This window comes from Lutjanus erythropterus, chromosome 2, assembly GCF_056507025.1.
Source record: "Lutjanus erythropterus isolate fLutEry1 chromosome 2, fLutEry1.hap2, whole genome shotgun sequence".
NCBI lineage: Eukaryota > Metazoa > Chordata > Actinopteri > Lutjaniformes > Lutjanidae > Lutjanus > Lutjanus erythropterus.
The window spans coordinates 20,034,391-20,050,354 of record NC_139318.1 but is presented as its reverse complement, the minus strand read 5'-3'; the positions used below and the strand labels follow the sequence as shown (position 1 = coordinate 20,050,354).

Sequence of the window (15,964 nt, the reverse complement as noted above, 5' to 3'; positions counted from 1 at the left end):
ATGTCTGCAGATTATTAGGTGAATATCATATGACTAAAATGTCAAAATAGTGACCATAGCCAGTCACCACAGATATGCTGCATTTAAGTGCCTGTGAGTGAGAATTGTTGACTGCATTATTGCTCTTGTAGCTCTACATAAAAAGTTATCTTCACAAACTGTTGCTCTATTATTAATGACAAAACATATGGTTCCTGGGCTCATAAATCCTGATGAAAGCTACCCTGTGTTAGTGCTGTGTCTGGTTCGGGTTAAGGGGTAATTATATGACAGTATAGCTCAGCCCAACTAGTTTCTAGCCTGGAGGAAGCACAATCACTGCTGACTGTAGTTTCCTGTCCAATAGCTGCAGCTCACAGAAGTCTGAGTAGTGTATAGTGGGAGTAAAGAGAGAGGAGAGACGGGGAGAGAGTGCACAGGACGGATTCTGCTCATTTTAAAGAGTTTGAACAAGTTTGGGACGGAGGTGAACTTGAACTTTATTTGCAGAAAAGAAAGTGAAGAAACCTGAAGTGCAGACAAAGAGTGTCGAGCGAGCTGCCTGCCTGCAGAGAGACACAAACTTCCCAACATCTGGTGTGCTGGAGGACGGGGCGAGCCGGAGAGAGAAACTTTTGGAGGCGGAGAGAAAACTATCCTCGCTGGAGAAAAATGCATTGAATTGGGAGTTTGGGAAAACTACATGAGTCGAAAACCGATTTGGTGGTCGTATGAAGTGACAAGAGTGGAGGGAAAGAGGACGGGAAAGGTCTCGGAGGGCGAGAAGTCCACCTGGAGCGGTCAGAGAATGAATTAGCCAGAGGTTTTGGCTGCACTGCGTCCCAGCCAGAGAGAAGGTACGTTGGTAAGTTGTTTTTTTCTGTGTTGTGTGTTGTTGTAGATCAAAGCCAGTTATTGTGCAGCATGAATCCAGACAGAAAAAGGATCCCCACACTGCAGCTGAGCTCCGTTTGAGCATGCAGGGACTCGTTTGGGGAAAGCAGGACGCAGACATGCAATAAAGGTAAACAGAGTACGCCCGTTATTAACTAACCGTAACATTTAACATTATTGTATTAAATTTAAGTGTGAATCTCTTTTGAAAGGTTGAAGTTACTATTTTAAAGCCTGAGTAAAATTTCTTGTTTAGGCAATGCGTTTGGCACAGTTTCGAAATGTGAGGTGCGTCTTTTTCTCTTTTCCCGAAACTTCTTTAAACTTTTTACCTTTTCAAAAGTGTAAAATCAAATCCACTACAGTTATTTAAAGTTGAATATATTGTATGAGTCGGACACGAGCTCGATTATATTCACTTTTTCAAGCGCTTTCACAAAAATGTAGCTTTAGGTTGTCAAAACTTTTGGGGGGGCAACGAGTGCGGAGTAAACGACGGGAGCGCGCAAACAGCTGTCCAGCTGAGCTGCTCTGGCAGGGGAGGCGCGCGCCAAACACACGTTGGCACGTGACTCATAATGAACCGCACTGAACCTGTCCAGGTTAATACTGAGATGTAGAACGTGCCCGATGCTCGGATCTGATTGGCTATTGTCTAAACTTTCAGACAAAACACACCTGAGACCTGATTACAGGTAATTAAACAACTCTAAAGGTAAGAATAGACTTGCAGAGAGTTTATATGTCACTTAGAAACTATTTAATCAGAATATGAGAACAACAGCAGTGTACTATCAATTGAATTTGCTTTACAAGCTGCAGGAGACCTTCTTACCCCAAAAACAAGAATAGACCGATTTCTTCACCCTCATGAAAATATGTATAGGTTGGTGTCAGTGGACTGGTCATGAGTCAACAAGTGTGAAGGTAAGAACAGGTTTGCAGAAAGTTTATACGTCACTTAGCAACCATTTAGTAAGCACTATTAAACCTACTATTCTTTAAGTTAAGTTTTATCAGTGTTTATCAATATTGCAAAAATACTGTAAGGATGAAGGATGACCATTGGTGTTTTCACAAAATATTAACGTTAATGAGATTTTTCATATATAAGCATCAGTAATATGGATATGATGACTAACTGGGTAAAGGCAAATAATAGAACAGCTAGAACAACCTGGTTAGCTCAGAAAATTACAAGGAAAAGGCAACAATTCAGCCATATCACTACATAGTTGTATCCCAAATGTAAAACAATATCTAGTCTCATCACAATATCAATTAAATATCAATATCAATGTATTCCCCAGCCCTACTTTAAATATTATATATTTTTTTCTTACTTTATATCAAAGCATCTATTAGATATCAAGATTCTTAAATTTCTTATTACTAGCTTCAAAATTACGTTAATTACATTACGACTATATTTTACACATATCACAAAGGCTAATATGCTATGGGTGCTCTCTATCTGCATGATGCAGGAGCTGTAATAAATAATTTTCACTCTCAAAAATACTCAAACCTGAAATGAACCTGCAGTTTTTGTGCACGTTTTCTTCTGAGTGAGTCAGCCTGACATACTTGCTGTCACTGGATGTAGGGTCTGACTGAAAGCCTACTGGATTTTTGGGACTGATGCACATACTGATATTAGGGATTAAGAAAAAATTCTGATATTAATATATCAGCCAATGTTCTTTATACAGAATATAATATACAGAATATAGCATATATACATGAACACACATTTTTGCAAAGATCCCTCAAAAGTAGCACTGTAATGTAAGCAGGATATTTTACAGTTTAACAATCAACTTTATCATCTGAAATTATATCAGGGCACTTAAACAATGAACTTTCATCAGCATTTTTAATAATTATGAATAAATATAAATAAAACAACCAGATTACATAAACTAAAGCAAAACACAATCAGAGCAAAATACATATGAGTTAGGAAAAACAATCAAATATACATAATTATACAAACATACATAAAGTACTGCATATGAAGTTTACAAATTAAAATGAAAACATTTTTCAAATGAAGAAATAGCAATATACAACAATATAGCTGTCATAGGCCAATATTGGGATAATAACATTGGTTAACCAATATATCGGGCTCTAATTGGATGACTTGGGATCTTTTTTTCATAACTGAGTTACTCTTTTTCCTGTTGTTCTTTTGTTAGCGTGTCTTGTTATCTCATATTTAGTGTGGAAATGATTGATCTTCATTTGCTACAATAAATCATCTGGGGACTTTTGGAAATGCTGTATATAAATAAACAAAGACTACCATTATTGTTATGATTTCCAAAACATAAGTTTAAAGCGTCTGACAACTATTAATCAAAAGCAGGTTATGATTAGGCATTTCCCTTGTGTTACCACTGTTTGATGAAAGAAGTCTGCCACGTCCTTTACTAATTCTGCAATAGCTGAGAGGGATTCATGCTGGTTCAAGTCATGCCTGCCTGCCTGACTAAGCATCTCCTGTCGGCTCGTTGCTCAATTTGAAAGCCGATGAGAGATCTCTCGTGTGACCCATACATACAGTCATCTCTCTAAGAATACTTTTGGCTATCTCCTCTCTGTTCTTCAGGCTCACTCCTTGGCCCCTCCACCTCCTCCCATAAGAGCCAGGCCTACGCCCATGGATGAGGAGAGGAGTGCCCCTGCCATCTCCCCAGAGCCACCTGATGATGGGGACCCCAGTCTACCAGCTCCACAACCCAGTTCGCACGCAACCTCGACCACAGAGAATGCAAACAGCTGCCCGAACCCAAAGCCATGTCCGAATGCAGGTAAGGAAGAAAAACAAAACAAAAACCTACACAAACAGCTGTAACAGCTGTCCAAGAGACAACTAGAATGTGATGGGTTTGAACGCGCCTTGAATTTGCTAATGTTTATAACGACTACCACCATTTTCAATTTAACTTGCTTTGTTGTTTTTTGGTGTGTGTCTATGAGTGTGGTTGCAGCAAAAAAAGTGAGATAGAAAGAGATTAAGCTGTTTATTATGAATAGCGGGAGCTAATTGATTAGTGTTGAAAGTGAAGGCCTCTCCATGCTCTTTCATTTATGTAAACCTCATTATGATTTGACGTTGACCAGCACATTTTCTCTTTTTTACAAGCTGTAGAAGACTTTCTTACCCCAAAACAAGAATAGACTGATTTATTCAACTTTGTTAAAGGGCGTATAAATGAATGTTTTAATTTTTCCAAAGTGGAACAGTCTTGAGTCACTGTTTAAAGCTTTAAAACTGGTAATTATTAATCACAAATGGTAGACTCATTAGCTGTACTCGAGAAGACTCGCATAGCCAAAACTGTGCTAGTGCTGGAGAAAGATCTGGCTCCACACACACACACACACACACACACACACACACACACATGTATATATATGTGCTAACACATAATGGGATTTTCCATTGATGCGCTAACAGAAATTAGCTTGCAGTCATGGTAATATTATCTAAACAAATTAACCCATTGAACCCAATCACTTGCGTGTTAATATTTGTCCTGTTACTGACTTGGGTTAGGTTAACTTGCTGTTCTCAGCTAGCAGCATGGAGAGGGCCAATGGCAGGCTTGTACAAACAGTCTATTGTATCTGGTGAGTCAGACTAGTGTTCGAATGACTCCCCAAAAGTCCCAGAAAAATCATTGTCTGTTTTTGGTAGATGTCACGGTGATCAGGTCAGAGGCCTTCTCACTGACAGACAAAACAGTTGTATACCGATCTGTTTGTGTGGGGGGACGTGCCGCCTTGGATGATCTGAGGGGTCAGAACCAATTCACGGCTGTGGAACGTTTAAAGGCCGCAATAGGACTCCTGGGAATTTGGGAATGAACCCATGACCCTTACCCCTTGTGGGATTGGTCATGGTAAGGGTTGACTGACAGCGGGGCGGGAACAAGTGGACCAACTCAGGGCAGTCTTGTGCCTGAATGACTCATCCAGGATTGGGCAGAATGGTTCAAGTTTCCTCAAGCTTCAGTGAGAAAATGGCAGCACTGACTGTAGATCAGACTGCAAGTCCTGTGGGGCAATTGGGGTAGGTGTGGTAAACAGTTAGGGAAGTGTGCAGAGATTTAAGTGGTTTGTTGTCCTGGGAACCTGCCACTTCAATGCTTGATGGAATTCTTCTATTTTTTTTGTTTGTTTTGTTTTTAAAGGCAAGTCTCAACCCAATCTGTTATTATTACTATATCAAACGTGCAGAAATATAGCATCCACACACGCACATCTCTGCTCCATGCTACACTGTGGTTTACCACGATGAGTGTAAGTACAGCATCAGCTTTAATGATAATACCTCTGTGAAGAGTTTTAGAGTTATTAAACAGTGGGTTTGTGCCTGAACATGTTCTCGTGGCTCTGCTGACTTTACCTGTGCTCCTCAGGAAGCCAACACAAAGTATAACTGTGGTTTCTCCCACTAAAGTTAGACTGCTTGTCTGGCTCTGTGTGTGTGTGTGTGTGTGTGTGTGTGTGTGTGTGTGTGTGTGTGTGTGTGTGTGTAGGCTGAAGGTAGGTAGGTGAGCCAGGGTGGGGAGGAGAAGATTGGTCAGGCAACAAGGCCCTGCTTTCAGCACTCTGCTTCACCTCCACACCCATCCCCTCTGCCTGCACAGAGCTGGGCTTTAATTTGGGTCAACACAACAGGCACAAACCTATATAGATCTAACTCAGGCTTTAATGAAATTGTTGCCTGAGGATGCATTGTTAGAAATTGCAGTTGCTAGGAGTAGTGAATTTAATGTCTTTCACGTTGATCAAAGAAATATTATTTCTGTTAGAACTTGTGCATCTGCATAAATGTCGTCAACACCTGGTGGTGTTACTTGGCGATCCATTGCAAGTTGGAAGTTAATAGTTTCGAGTCATTATATCTGACCTAGTGCATCTGCGTGGGAAAACATGGATACCCACAGCAAACTGATGTTTGTATGGCAAGTGTTTGACCTTCACAAGCATCTGATTTAACAGATCTGCACACTTGAATTGAGACAGAAGGGGTAGGTTACCAAACCATGCTCACAGAGTCTTCATCATGCACAGATCAAATTAATGGAAATGGCACCTACAAAGTTCTTATAGCACATTTTACAACACAAATACTACATATGGTAAAAATTGATCAAAATGTAATTCTGCTTGCTGTTCACTCTGCCATTTTGATATGACATCAGGTGTGTCTATGTTTGTTAACTTGGCCTAGATGGATTGAGTTTCTGACTTGGACTTGTTCCATTGCACTTCTACAGTGGATTGTAGCTTTAACCTTTCTAGGTTTTCAGAAGAATTGTCCCTGTATGTAGTCAAGAGCTTCACAGGTGCGTTCTGTGCCTCTGATATCTGTTAAAGTTACACATTTGGCCACTGGAAAAATTGGCAGCGACTCTGCCATGCTGTGCCCAACTGTCTTAATTGATGCTTTTTCCACAACATGTTGTGTCTGCAGTAGGCGCTTGTCTGTCATAAACATACACAAAATCTAATGCAATCTGATGCAATAGCCCTGCAACAAATAACGGTTCTTTGAATCTGTCTGTTCGCTTTGCTCAATGGGGTGTTGTGATTCATGCCCGCGGTGACTTTTTGATGCCATAGTGTAATTATGGTGTGGACCAAGCAGTGTCAGCACGGCCAGTCACAATGCGCAAGATGAGAGTTTGAGCCCTCTTGTCACCCCGTGCTAGAGTAGCAGTCTTTTCTGCTGTAAGTGAATAAAGCTTTGCTCAGTCATTACAAGGCCATTGAATAGCAGTGTGTGTGTGCCTGTGTGTGAGTGTGTGTCGACAGATGCGTGCCTCTCGCTGTTGTGAGTGTTGCTCTCACTCAGGCATGAAGATGCAATGAGGCTGTCTGTTTATATAGGAGCCTCTTACCACATGCTAGATTCCCACATTCTCTTTCACCACTGCATCTCTCTCTCTCTTTTTTTCTCTTCCTCTTTTTAAGACCACCTCTCTACTTTTGTCTCTACTTAGATAGTCAGTGTATTAGGGATGAATACAAATTTCCTTTTATATTGAAACTGCCATTTGAAAAAGAGCAATTTTCAAATCATTATTAAATGACTCTAACTATGACTTGTGTTATTATCAGTGTCTTAACAAGCTATAGGAGAAAAAAGGTTTAGATGGAGCTTATTGACAGCTAAGGACAGCTGTTGCCAGCAAATGTAGCCGGCTGCAGTTAATTAATGCTTCATTTCATGAGTGGTGAAACAAAATCAAGACTTTGGTTGTTGTTTGGTTAATATGATCTCTGAAAACCTTGTCTGTGCTTTTTTTACACTCACATAAAGACACCACTCTGTATTACTTGATGTGGACGCCTGTTGCTGCTCAAAAAAGACCAACAGAATGGTGAGTCTTTCTTTAGCATTAGCTTAGCTTGCAGTTTACTCCTTAGTAATCAAGACAAGCTTGCAGAAAGTAAACACTTATTAAGTTGTCCTCAGATGATAAGAAATTTGCTCTTAGCTCACTGAGAGGCAGGGCGCAGAGACTTGCAGAGGCACAGTACAGCTGTATATATTAAGTCTGCCTGGTGTACACAGCTAAGCTAACTTTAGCATTGGATTTAGCTAAATTTGTTAACTATATGCATATTCACAAATATGGCAGCCCCATCTGATTGCTGACATTTTGCCATGCATTATTTTTCCTGGAGAATGTGTATCATCATTTTCTCCCTTCCACTACTAAACTGGTTTGTTTTTTTTTCTTTTTCTTATTATCTGTGTGAGACTTAAGCTATACAAAAGGGACTTAAGGTTCTGAACCTAAATATTTAGACTCAAAATCATAGTCAGTAATTGTAATTTAATTTTATAATAATAATTCTAACTCAGTTAAGAACTGGGGGAGACCCATGATAAGCCTTGTAGGCTTTTAGTCTCTCTTGCACATTCTTGCTATTTTTCATATTGTTTTGTTTATGGGTTTTTTTTTAAATGTGCTAAATCAAATCAAGTCAAATCAAATATTTTTACTGTTGTATTACAGAGTTCAGGGAATTCTACACACTTTTCTTCCATTACTCTCTTGGTTCCCTGCTTGTAGGCCGTGTCGCTTCTGGCTACGTCGTCACATGTAGCTGTTCTCTCACTGGCTGCACTTTGAAAGGTCAGCAACAACCAAGGTCAGACTTAAAGCAACTTGAAATGCAAATGCAGTACTTGGTGGCAGTTTTTGAGCAGTGCACCACACCAGTGTTAGTGCTTCTACATAGTTGGCCGACACGTATAGAAAAACAATGGCAGGTTTTTAATGGAATATGTGTTGGCACATTTAAAATCTCTCAGTCAAATTTCTAAGCACATCACTCCAGGATTCAGGCTGTGAAGGACCTCAACCTTTTGGTCTTTCAAGCTAGCTTTAGCTTAACTGGCTAAATTGCAGAGCTGTGTGCAGTGTAATTAGAGTCATCAGACAGAAATAAAAACTTTTGATTACCCGCCTCATCAAATGTGACCTTTAGTTTGTTACCAATAAATGTGCGACGCCTGTGAGCTAGTTCAGGCAGTCAACTCAAGCTGCTCCGCCAATCACACGTGACATGCCTCACCCTCAATAGTACATATCAAACACACCCTCCCAATCTGGCGGTCTATTTAAACTGCTAAATCTCCCATTTCTCACTCTGCCTGCTAATGCATTGTTGCCCTGCACTAGTATCACTGCCTGCTCTTTTAACTCTTTTAACCACCACCCCAGCATCCACCTGCAGGCTCTGACGGCGGGGTTCAAGAATTTGCTCATCACTTCCCCTTATCTCTTTGTAACTTAACCTGCGGGGAGTGATGAAGTCGGAACCTAGACACAAAACTCAAATTATATTCTGCTGCTGAATAAACATTCTAAAACGTGAGTTGTCTGAGTGAAATATATACTGTATTTCTTGAACTCAACAACAAACGTTCCTTTTAAAGGAGAAAGGGAGTTTTTCTTCTAAACACATTACACATGTTAGAACATAGTTGATGAAAATGTGTGAAAAGACTGAACACTATTTAGTACTGGTAGACTGTTAGTCATGACTTCTGTATTCAGGACTTTTTGGGTGGACCTAAAACATGGCTCGGAGGTGTGCTGGAGCCAACACTAAATAAGTTCCAATTGACTAATCAACAATGCCTCCCCTTCATCCTTCCTAATGGTCAGTTACAAACACACCCTCAGCGACTCCCTCAGTCCAAATCAGCTGTTCACTTTAGCTCACTTCAGTTCCAACAACCTGACACAGAAGAAAAAGAAATACAGTCTTGTCACTGTCCTCTGGCTCTGGTAGCTCAGACATGTCTGGACTATAGCTGCAACTAACGATTATTTCTACAGTCGATTAATCAGTCAATTGTTTTCTTGATTAATCAGTTTATAGTGGTTTGCCAATAATACGTCAGAAATTTGAGAAAAATGTCGATCAGTGTTTCCCAAAGCCCAAGGTGATGTCCTCAAATACATTGTTTTACCCACAGGCCAAAGATTTTCAGTTTTCTGTCAGGGAGGAGTAAAGAAACCAGAAAAATTCACACTGAAGAAGTGTTTCAGGTCATCTTCAGGTCATAGTGGTGTTTGACACAGAGACAGCGAAGCAGACACACCCCCAGCTTTTCAGAGCAGAGAAAACTGACCATTTTTTCATGATTTTGAGACCTAATTTATATACGCAGCAATTTTATAATCATTCTCATCTGGCTGGGTGATTAATAACACACAGTTCTGTGGTGTGACAAACTCAAAATACATTTATTGTTGCTTTACAGTATCTTTAAGTAAAAATACAATAGGAAGCTTGAGATAATGCCTGGTAAAAATATGTTTTGTTGAAAACAACATTGACAAGACACACAGGCCTTTTGTGTATTTTATGGAGTATAATCACAACACTGTTCACAACAACATGCTATTAGACATTTTCATCAGATCTTTCAGCACAGCAGTCAACATATTAGCCTGCTTTCACAGGTTTAGATGTTTGCTAATGTCTCTTTGTTCACCCTACTGTCTTATATAGAGTAACTCCTCTGTCTACATCAGAGTCTAAACTCTGTTTATTTAATCTCTGTCTCACTCATCACTGCACTGTAGATGCAGCTATTTGCCTACTTGTTCCTTTTTAGTCCCTGAGGTTTGTTGAGGCTTGTGTCTAATTTGGTTTCTCATAGAGATTGAAATAAACTAGGAGCAATCCAAGGCATTTTTACAGCATATTTGAACTTCGAAAATGAGCGTGCTTTTTTTTCCCCTTCACCACCTCGCAAACATTTGAGAAAGTATTGCTGCTCCGGTGGCCTCTCTCTCTCTTTCTCTCTCTCTCTCTCTCTCTCTCTCACCAACTCCTGACTTGAGAGTCTCCAAACCCTCATAACCCGTGTCATATACTGTTGACAGATTGTGTCGACATGATGGGATCGTACAAACTACCGAGCAAACTGTCTGTGTCATGGAGGCACTTGAGCCAGGGGCCTGTTATTGTCGAGTTACTGCTGCAGTGACAGATTTGATGGGTAACTGACCAGGTGTGTGGTTGTTGTTGTCTTCCAGTTATAGGTAGATATTGATACTAGGAGTAAAAGAAATCAGACTACATCAGAATATATCGATATTCATGCTGTTTTTTGTAGAGAAATGCATAACATAACATTTTGTGAGAGGGATATGTTTGAAAGACAGAAATTTACAAAACAATAACCCCTATAATAAAAAAATGACATGATTTTACTTGTAAATGTAACATTAAAGTTATGTAGTCTCACTCCAGGAGAAGTCAAGTTCTGAAATCTTGCAGGACCTCACGTGTTGCAGGAGAACAACGATGGAGGCGTGAATGAGAGTGGATCAGGAGCAGAGTGGGTTGTTTACAATAACGTAGTTTAGCATTAGCAAAACTGTTTGAATGTCATGACTGAATATTTACTTGACTTCAACAAGTTTTATGCTAGTAAAATATTCATTGCTGCTGTATTTGCTTTGCTTGTTTGCCAACATATATGCTAATACCAGTGTATCTCATCCTGCCAAAGTGTGCATTAGCAGGCTATAGACAGGACATTTGTCACGGTTTACTTCTCTTCCTGAATGTGAAATCCTATTCTCTACGTCTTATGACCACTGTTTGTCCTTGGTTTCCATATGTTGTACAGAACAGTGTGTGTTTGTGGTGCTGGTGTCTCAGGTTCCTTGCAGTATAGCACTCAGTCAGTAGAGCAGCTGTACAGTATTTTCCCAGGAACCAAAGGAATCACAGAGACAAAGTAACACAATTAAATTCCCCTTAAGCCTGTTCAACAGCAGACAGTTTTTGTCTTTAATGAGCTTACACTGCTTCATTCTCTCAGCAGTTATAATCTCTGATTTTGGACATATTCCAGTACTGCACTCTCACAGCCCCTGTGTGCAATGTGTGTGTGTGTGTGTGTGTGTGTGTGTGTGTGTGTGTGTGTGTGTGTGTGTGTGTTTCTATGCGTGTGTGCTTCCAACTTTTGGCTGGATTGCAGCTAAACAATTGCCTCTTCTTTCCTTTTCTTTGAGTGTGTGTGCATGTATGGGTGTGTGTATTTGTTGAGGGATACAAATAAAAACCACACCGTTGCTGCAGTTTTGTTCTTTTCTTTGTATTATCCTTCGTTCTGGTCAGAACCCCAGCGGTTGTGTGTGTGTGGTTTCAATCAGTTCCAGTCATTAGTGCTGGCCAGAGAGCTGCTACTGCGTCGCCTCCACTAAGTCCGCTCCGCTGAACATTATTCTGCTCGGTTGCTCTTCACCTCATCTCATTGTGAATTCTTTCCAATTTTTCTTGACTCTTATCACTATCGTTATGTGTTTAGAGATGAGTCAGCAGCATGTGAATGTGTGCGCCCATTTGGGCCTGAATGGTGCTCTTTCAAGAAGGGCAGGAACTGTACAGATCATTTATATTATCAATTAATCTGCAAATTGTGTTTTTTTATATTAAAGGTACAGCTTGTAAGATTTAGGAGGATCTATTGGCAGAATATGGAAGAAACGGAATATAATTTTCATATTTTCATTAGTGTGGCAGTTCCTCTTCCATCATGTTGAACTGCCATGTTTCTGCAACAGTCCAGAACGGACAAACCAAACCCTGACTCTTGTTATGGTCTTTCAGGTCTTTTTCTCAGTTAAAGTTTTATTTAAATTATTATAGCAGCATATTAATTATATAAAACATTAAGTCATGAAGCACAAACAATTTCAATGAACAGAATAATAAAACATAACTGTCCTTATTCAACAAATGGCTCCACCAAACAAAACAATGTCAAATGGGGCTCAACTACTGCCATATTGAGACTAATAAGGCAGACCAAAACAAACCATGAGAAAACCTTTGCATTCTAGAGAAATGGTACATGATTAATACATTTTTAATTTGTTAGACGTAAATCATTAACATCCCTAATTTGGTCAATTGAATTTCAGAAATAGTAAAAAAGAGTTAAGTAGTAACATATCTTACACTATTTTGTGTTATGTTGCATTACTTTGTACATTTTACATCGTATATGATTATATAATAACACTACATTACTAAGATGTTATTGTTGTGCTTTTTGTCTGCTGTGTCATAGTACTCTCTTCAAATACATGATATATACTTACTGTTATTTTAGTAAATTTTATCAGCTGATGCTGAGACCGACATTAGGTGGTAATAAATTCTGATAATGATTTGTATTAGTCAATATTTTTATTTACATGTAAAATCAACAATGACATTAGGGCACTGAAACCGTAAACTCGGTAGTATTTTTAATAATTATAAATAACTATAAGTATAATTAACACAAATAGAATAGCTTGAATTGGTGTTGTCAAAACTATTGAAATATCGATAAATACCAATACTTAATATTTGAAATTCTCTCAGTATAATTTTTCACAGTATCGATACTACAATACCAGCTACACTTTCTCTCTTTCTCTTCTCTCTGACAGTGGGTTGACAAAAACATTGCTGCAGTTCCCACATAGTCACGCCTCCTCTCACTTACTCACAGTACAATTTTCTTGTCCTTTGTCTTGTTATCTACTAGGGATGCACCAATCGGTTTTTGGCATGACCGGCCCTGACCAGTAACCAGCCGGTCAGCGTTACATATCTGATTCTGTGCCTATCATTGTCACACAGGAGTTCTGCACTTCTGATGGTCACGTCATGCGTGCAGCAGACAAACTGACTGTGATATCACACCCACCACAGCGCTGATCACAGCTACACACATTCAGACACATGCTTGCATGAAGTTGGTGTCAGTGACAGATTCAAAGAGTATGATAAAGAGAAGACTGACAGTCTGCAATGAGAAAGAGCAGCTGACGGTGTCGCAGAACAGCCATAAATTTTGTAGCTCTTCAGGCTAATGTTAGCCAGCAGCAGACTGCTGTTCACAGAGGGACAGTTAAAATCTCACCTCCTGTTCTGGCTGAAGAATAAACTACTTGTGTCTCCTCAAACATTTTCTCATCCAGACTCCTTTAACTTCTGTGTCTGTTTTTCTCATGGCAGAGTTTTACTGCAGCAAACTGTTGCACCACATCAGTCTCCGGATTGTTTAGTCTGCTTCACATGAGATCATGTGAAATCGTGTCTCGCAAAATCTCGCGAGATTCCATGATCTCGGAGAAAATGTAAAATTGTATTTAATCCATATTTAATAGTCAGTGTTTTATGATGAACATTCAATTTATTTTTTACAAGAAAAGTTGCAAAAATGTTTGTGAATGCTGTCAATTATAGTTCTTAGAAAGATTGAAAATCGGAATCATCCAAAGTCAGAATTGGCAGGTCAGGCCCTTAAAAAGATCAGAAATCGGCCAAGAAAATTTAAATCGGTGCATTTCTATTATGTACAGTATATCTCTTAATAAAAATCTAAAATTGTGGTGCCCTGGTGGCTCAGTTGGTAGAGCATTTGCCCCATGCACAGAGGTTAATAGTCCTCTGCAGAAGCCGTGGGTACGACTGCTGCATGTCATTCCCCCACTCTTTCTACCCTTTTCCCTTATGCACGCTGATACAATATAGCTGCATTAGGCCAATATGGGGCCTATAATATTGGCTGACTGATGTATGTGTCTTGCTCTTATATTATACATTGTCTATCTACTATATTTTGTTGTATTTGCTAAAAGCTATATACGTATATTGCATATGTAGTTCATACATCGTGGCAGAACTTCTCCCAAATAATAATTAATTTATGTAGTCAAGTTATTGTAATGTATAAATGTATATTTTAGTGCCACCTCCGTTATTTCTTTAATCTGTCTTCTTTAATTCCATTTAAATGGTTTCTAGTTTATGTTTCTTACCTCTTAGCCTGTCTCTGTGCTACTTTAGCACATGATTTGCCCTTGTAGATCACTAAAGTCTATATGATAAAAGTTTCACTTTATGAACTCATCTGGTGTATTTTGGATGCCTGTTTGCTCCCGTCTGTGTGTCGTCTGGTGGGGTGCATGTGTAGTGTATGCCTTTGCCAAAGGGATGTACACACCTGAGAGACCTCCTTTCGTACACACATTAGAAGCGTGAATCTCTAAAGAAGTCATCAGTGAAGCAAGAGAAACTGGGTGGAGGTAGTTTAAAAAGCAGCAGGTAAACTCAGAGCTCAGCTCTCTGTTCTCTGTGAACCAACACTCCCCCTTAGAGATCATACCCCGAGGAACAGCAGGTTGCGCTCCCCTTCAGGTGATCCAGGATATGTCACTCCATTTGCCAGCTCATATACCCTATGTGACTGCGTGTGTTGTGTTATAACCATCGCCCTATGCGATCCACATGTTTTGTTTTAATGGTTAACTGTTTATTTACTAGGAAACTGAAATTCCTATGGATGGCCCCTTCAGGCCCACTGACACGTGTACATACACCAAATCACAAACACACATGAACGCGCACATACATGAACACACGCACAGCTCCACAGAGAAGCAAGCACGAACAAATACACATACTCACCCACACGTGTAAACACACAACCAGATCTCCTCAGTGGCTCTTGATTGCTCTGGTCTGATTTGAATTAGAGGCTCATCTTTCTCAGATCTCAGAAATGACTCTGAGGTTGCGCGGTTTGGCGGTTTGATGCTGATGCCAGCACACAATTGGTTGAAGGCCTGCTTGGATGGCACTAGGGGTTTGGTGGGGATGTGTTTAGCTCCAACAATCGTGGTTTTGAACGTTTACAGAGGGAAAGCTTTGAGTGAGTCACAAGACCTACACACTTTTAACCCATAGCACTCCGCTGTCAGTGGGGGTCTGAACGAGAGTACAGAGCAGACTACTGTACTGAAGTATGGAGGCGCTCAGCTGACCTGATAATTGAACACATGCTCTGTAGGAATGTGCAGGTGTTACACAGATATTCAGATACTTGGAGTATGTATTTATTGCATGCCTTTAAAGTAATGTTTTGGATTATCTGAAGTGGGGTTGTGTGAGGTACTTATCCATAGTCAGTTTATTACCTACAGTATATGGCAGTCAACATGCCCCAGTTTGGAGAAGCAGATTAATTGCAGTTCAGAATTTAACTGCTTAAAAATGTATCAACCAATAATATGTTTTGTGAACCATTTCTCCAGAGCTCTCATATTTTCTCACAGTCTGGCTTGGTCTGTTTTGTTTGTGAAGAAATAGCAATAATTGAGCCTGTATCGTTTTATTATTCTTTGCTTTTAAATTGTTTGTGCTTGATAAATTCAGTTTTAACATTTTCACTGATATCCTGCTTGAATTGTTTAAATTCAACTGTATTTATGTATCTTATTAACTATTAATGATGAGTTCATTATTGATTGTTAACATTTCAACTGACAGTTAAGGAAAGTGCACAGAATTTGCAACTCTAGAGAGGAGTACTAGCACGAAAGCGTGTAAATGTATTTTAGCCATCTAAAAAATAATCACTATCATTTGAAGTATACACATATTCATAATATATTTATATCATGGAGGCAAAATATCACTCTCTTTCTCGCTCATCGAGACCCCCTTTGCAAAAACAGTAATTTTACTTTTTTGT

At 39.5% G+C, this 15,964-nt stretch overlaps 1 protein-coding gene across 2 annotated transcripts in view; it reads left to right on the top strand.

Annotated features, from left to right (window-relative positions):
* Positions 1 to 351: 351 nt before the first annotated feature.
* Positions 352 to 15,964, top strand: part of mdfi (MyoD family inhibitor) — a 42,352-nt gene continuing 26,739 nt past the window's right edge. Inside the window, exons 1-2 of one of the 2 annotated variants that reach the window (XM_084731254.1) lie at positions 352 to 836; positions 3,488 to 3,689. In XM_084731254.1, coding sequence (XP_084587380.1) covers positions 3,539 to 3,689 — 151 coding nt within the window. In that variant the 5' untranslated portion in view covers positions 352 to 836; positions 3,488 to 3,538. Of the gene's footprint in view, positions 845 to 3,487; positions 3,690 to 15,964 lie in introns of both variants that reach the window. The other variant, XM_084731263.1, reaches the window with a different exon arrangement.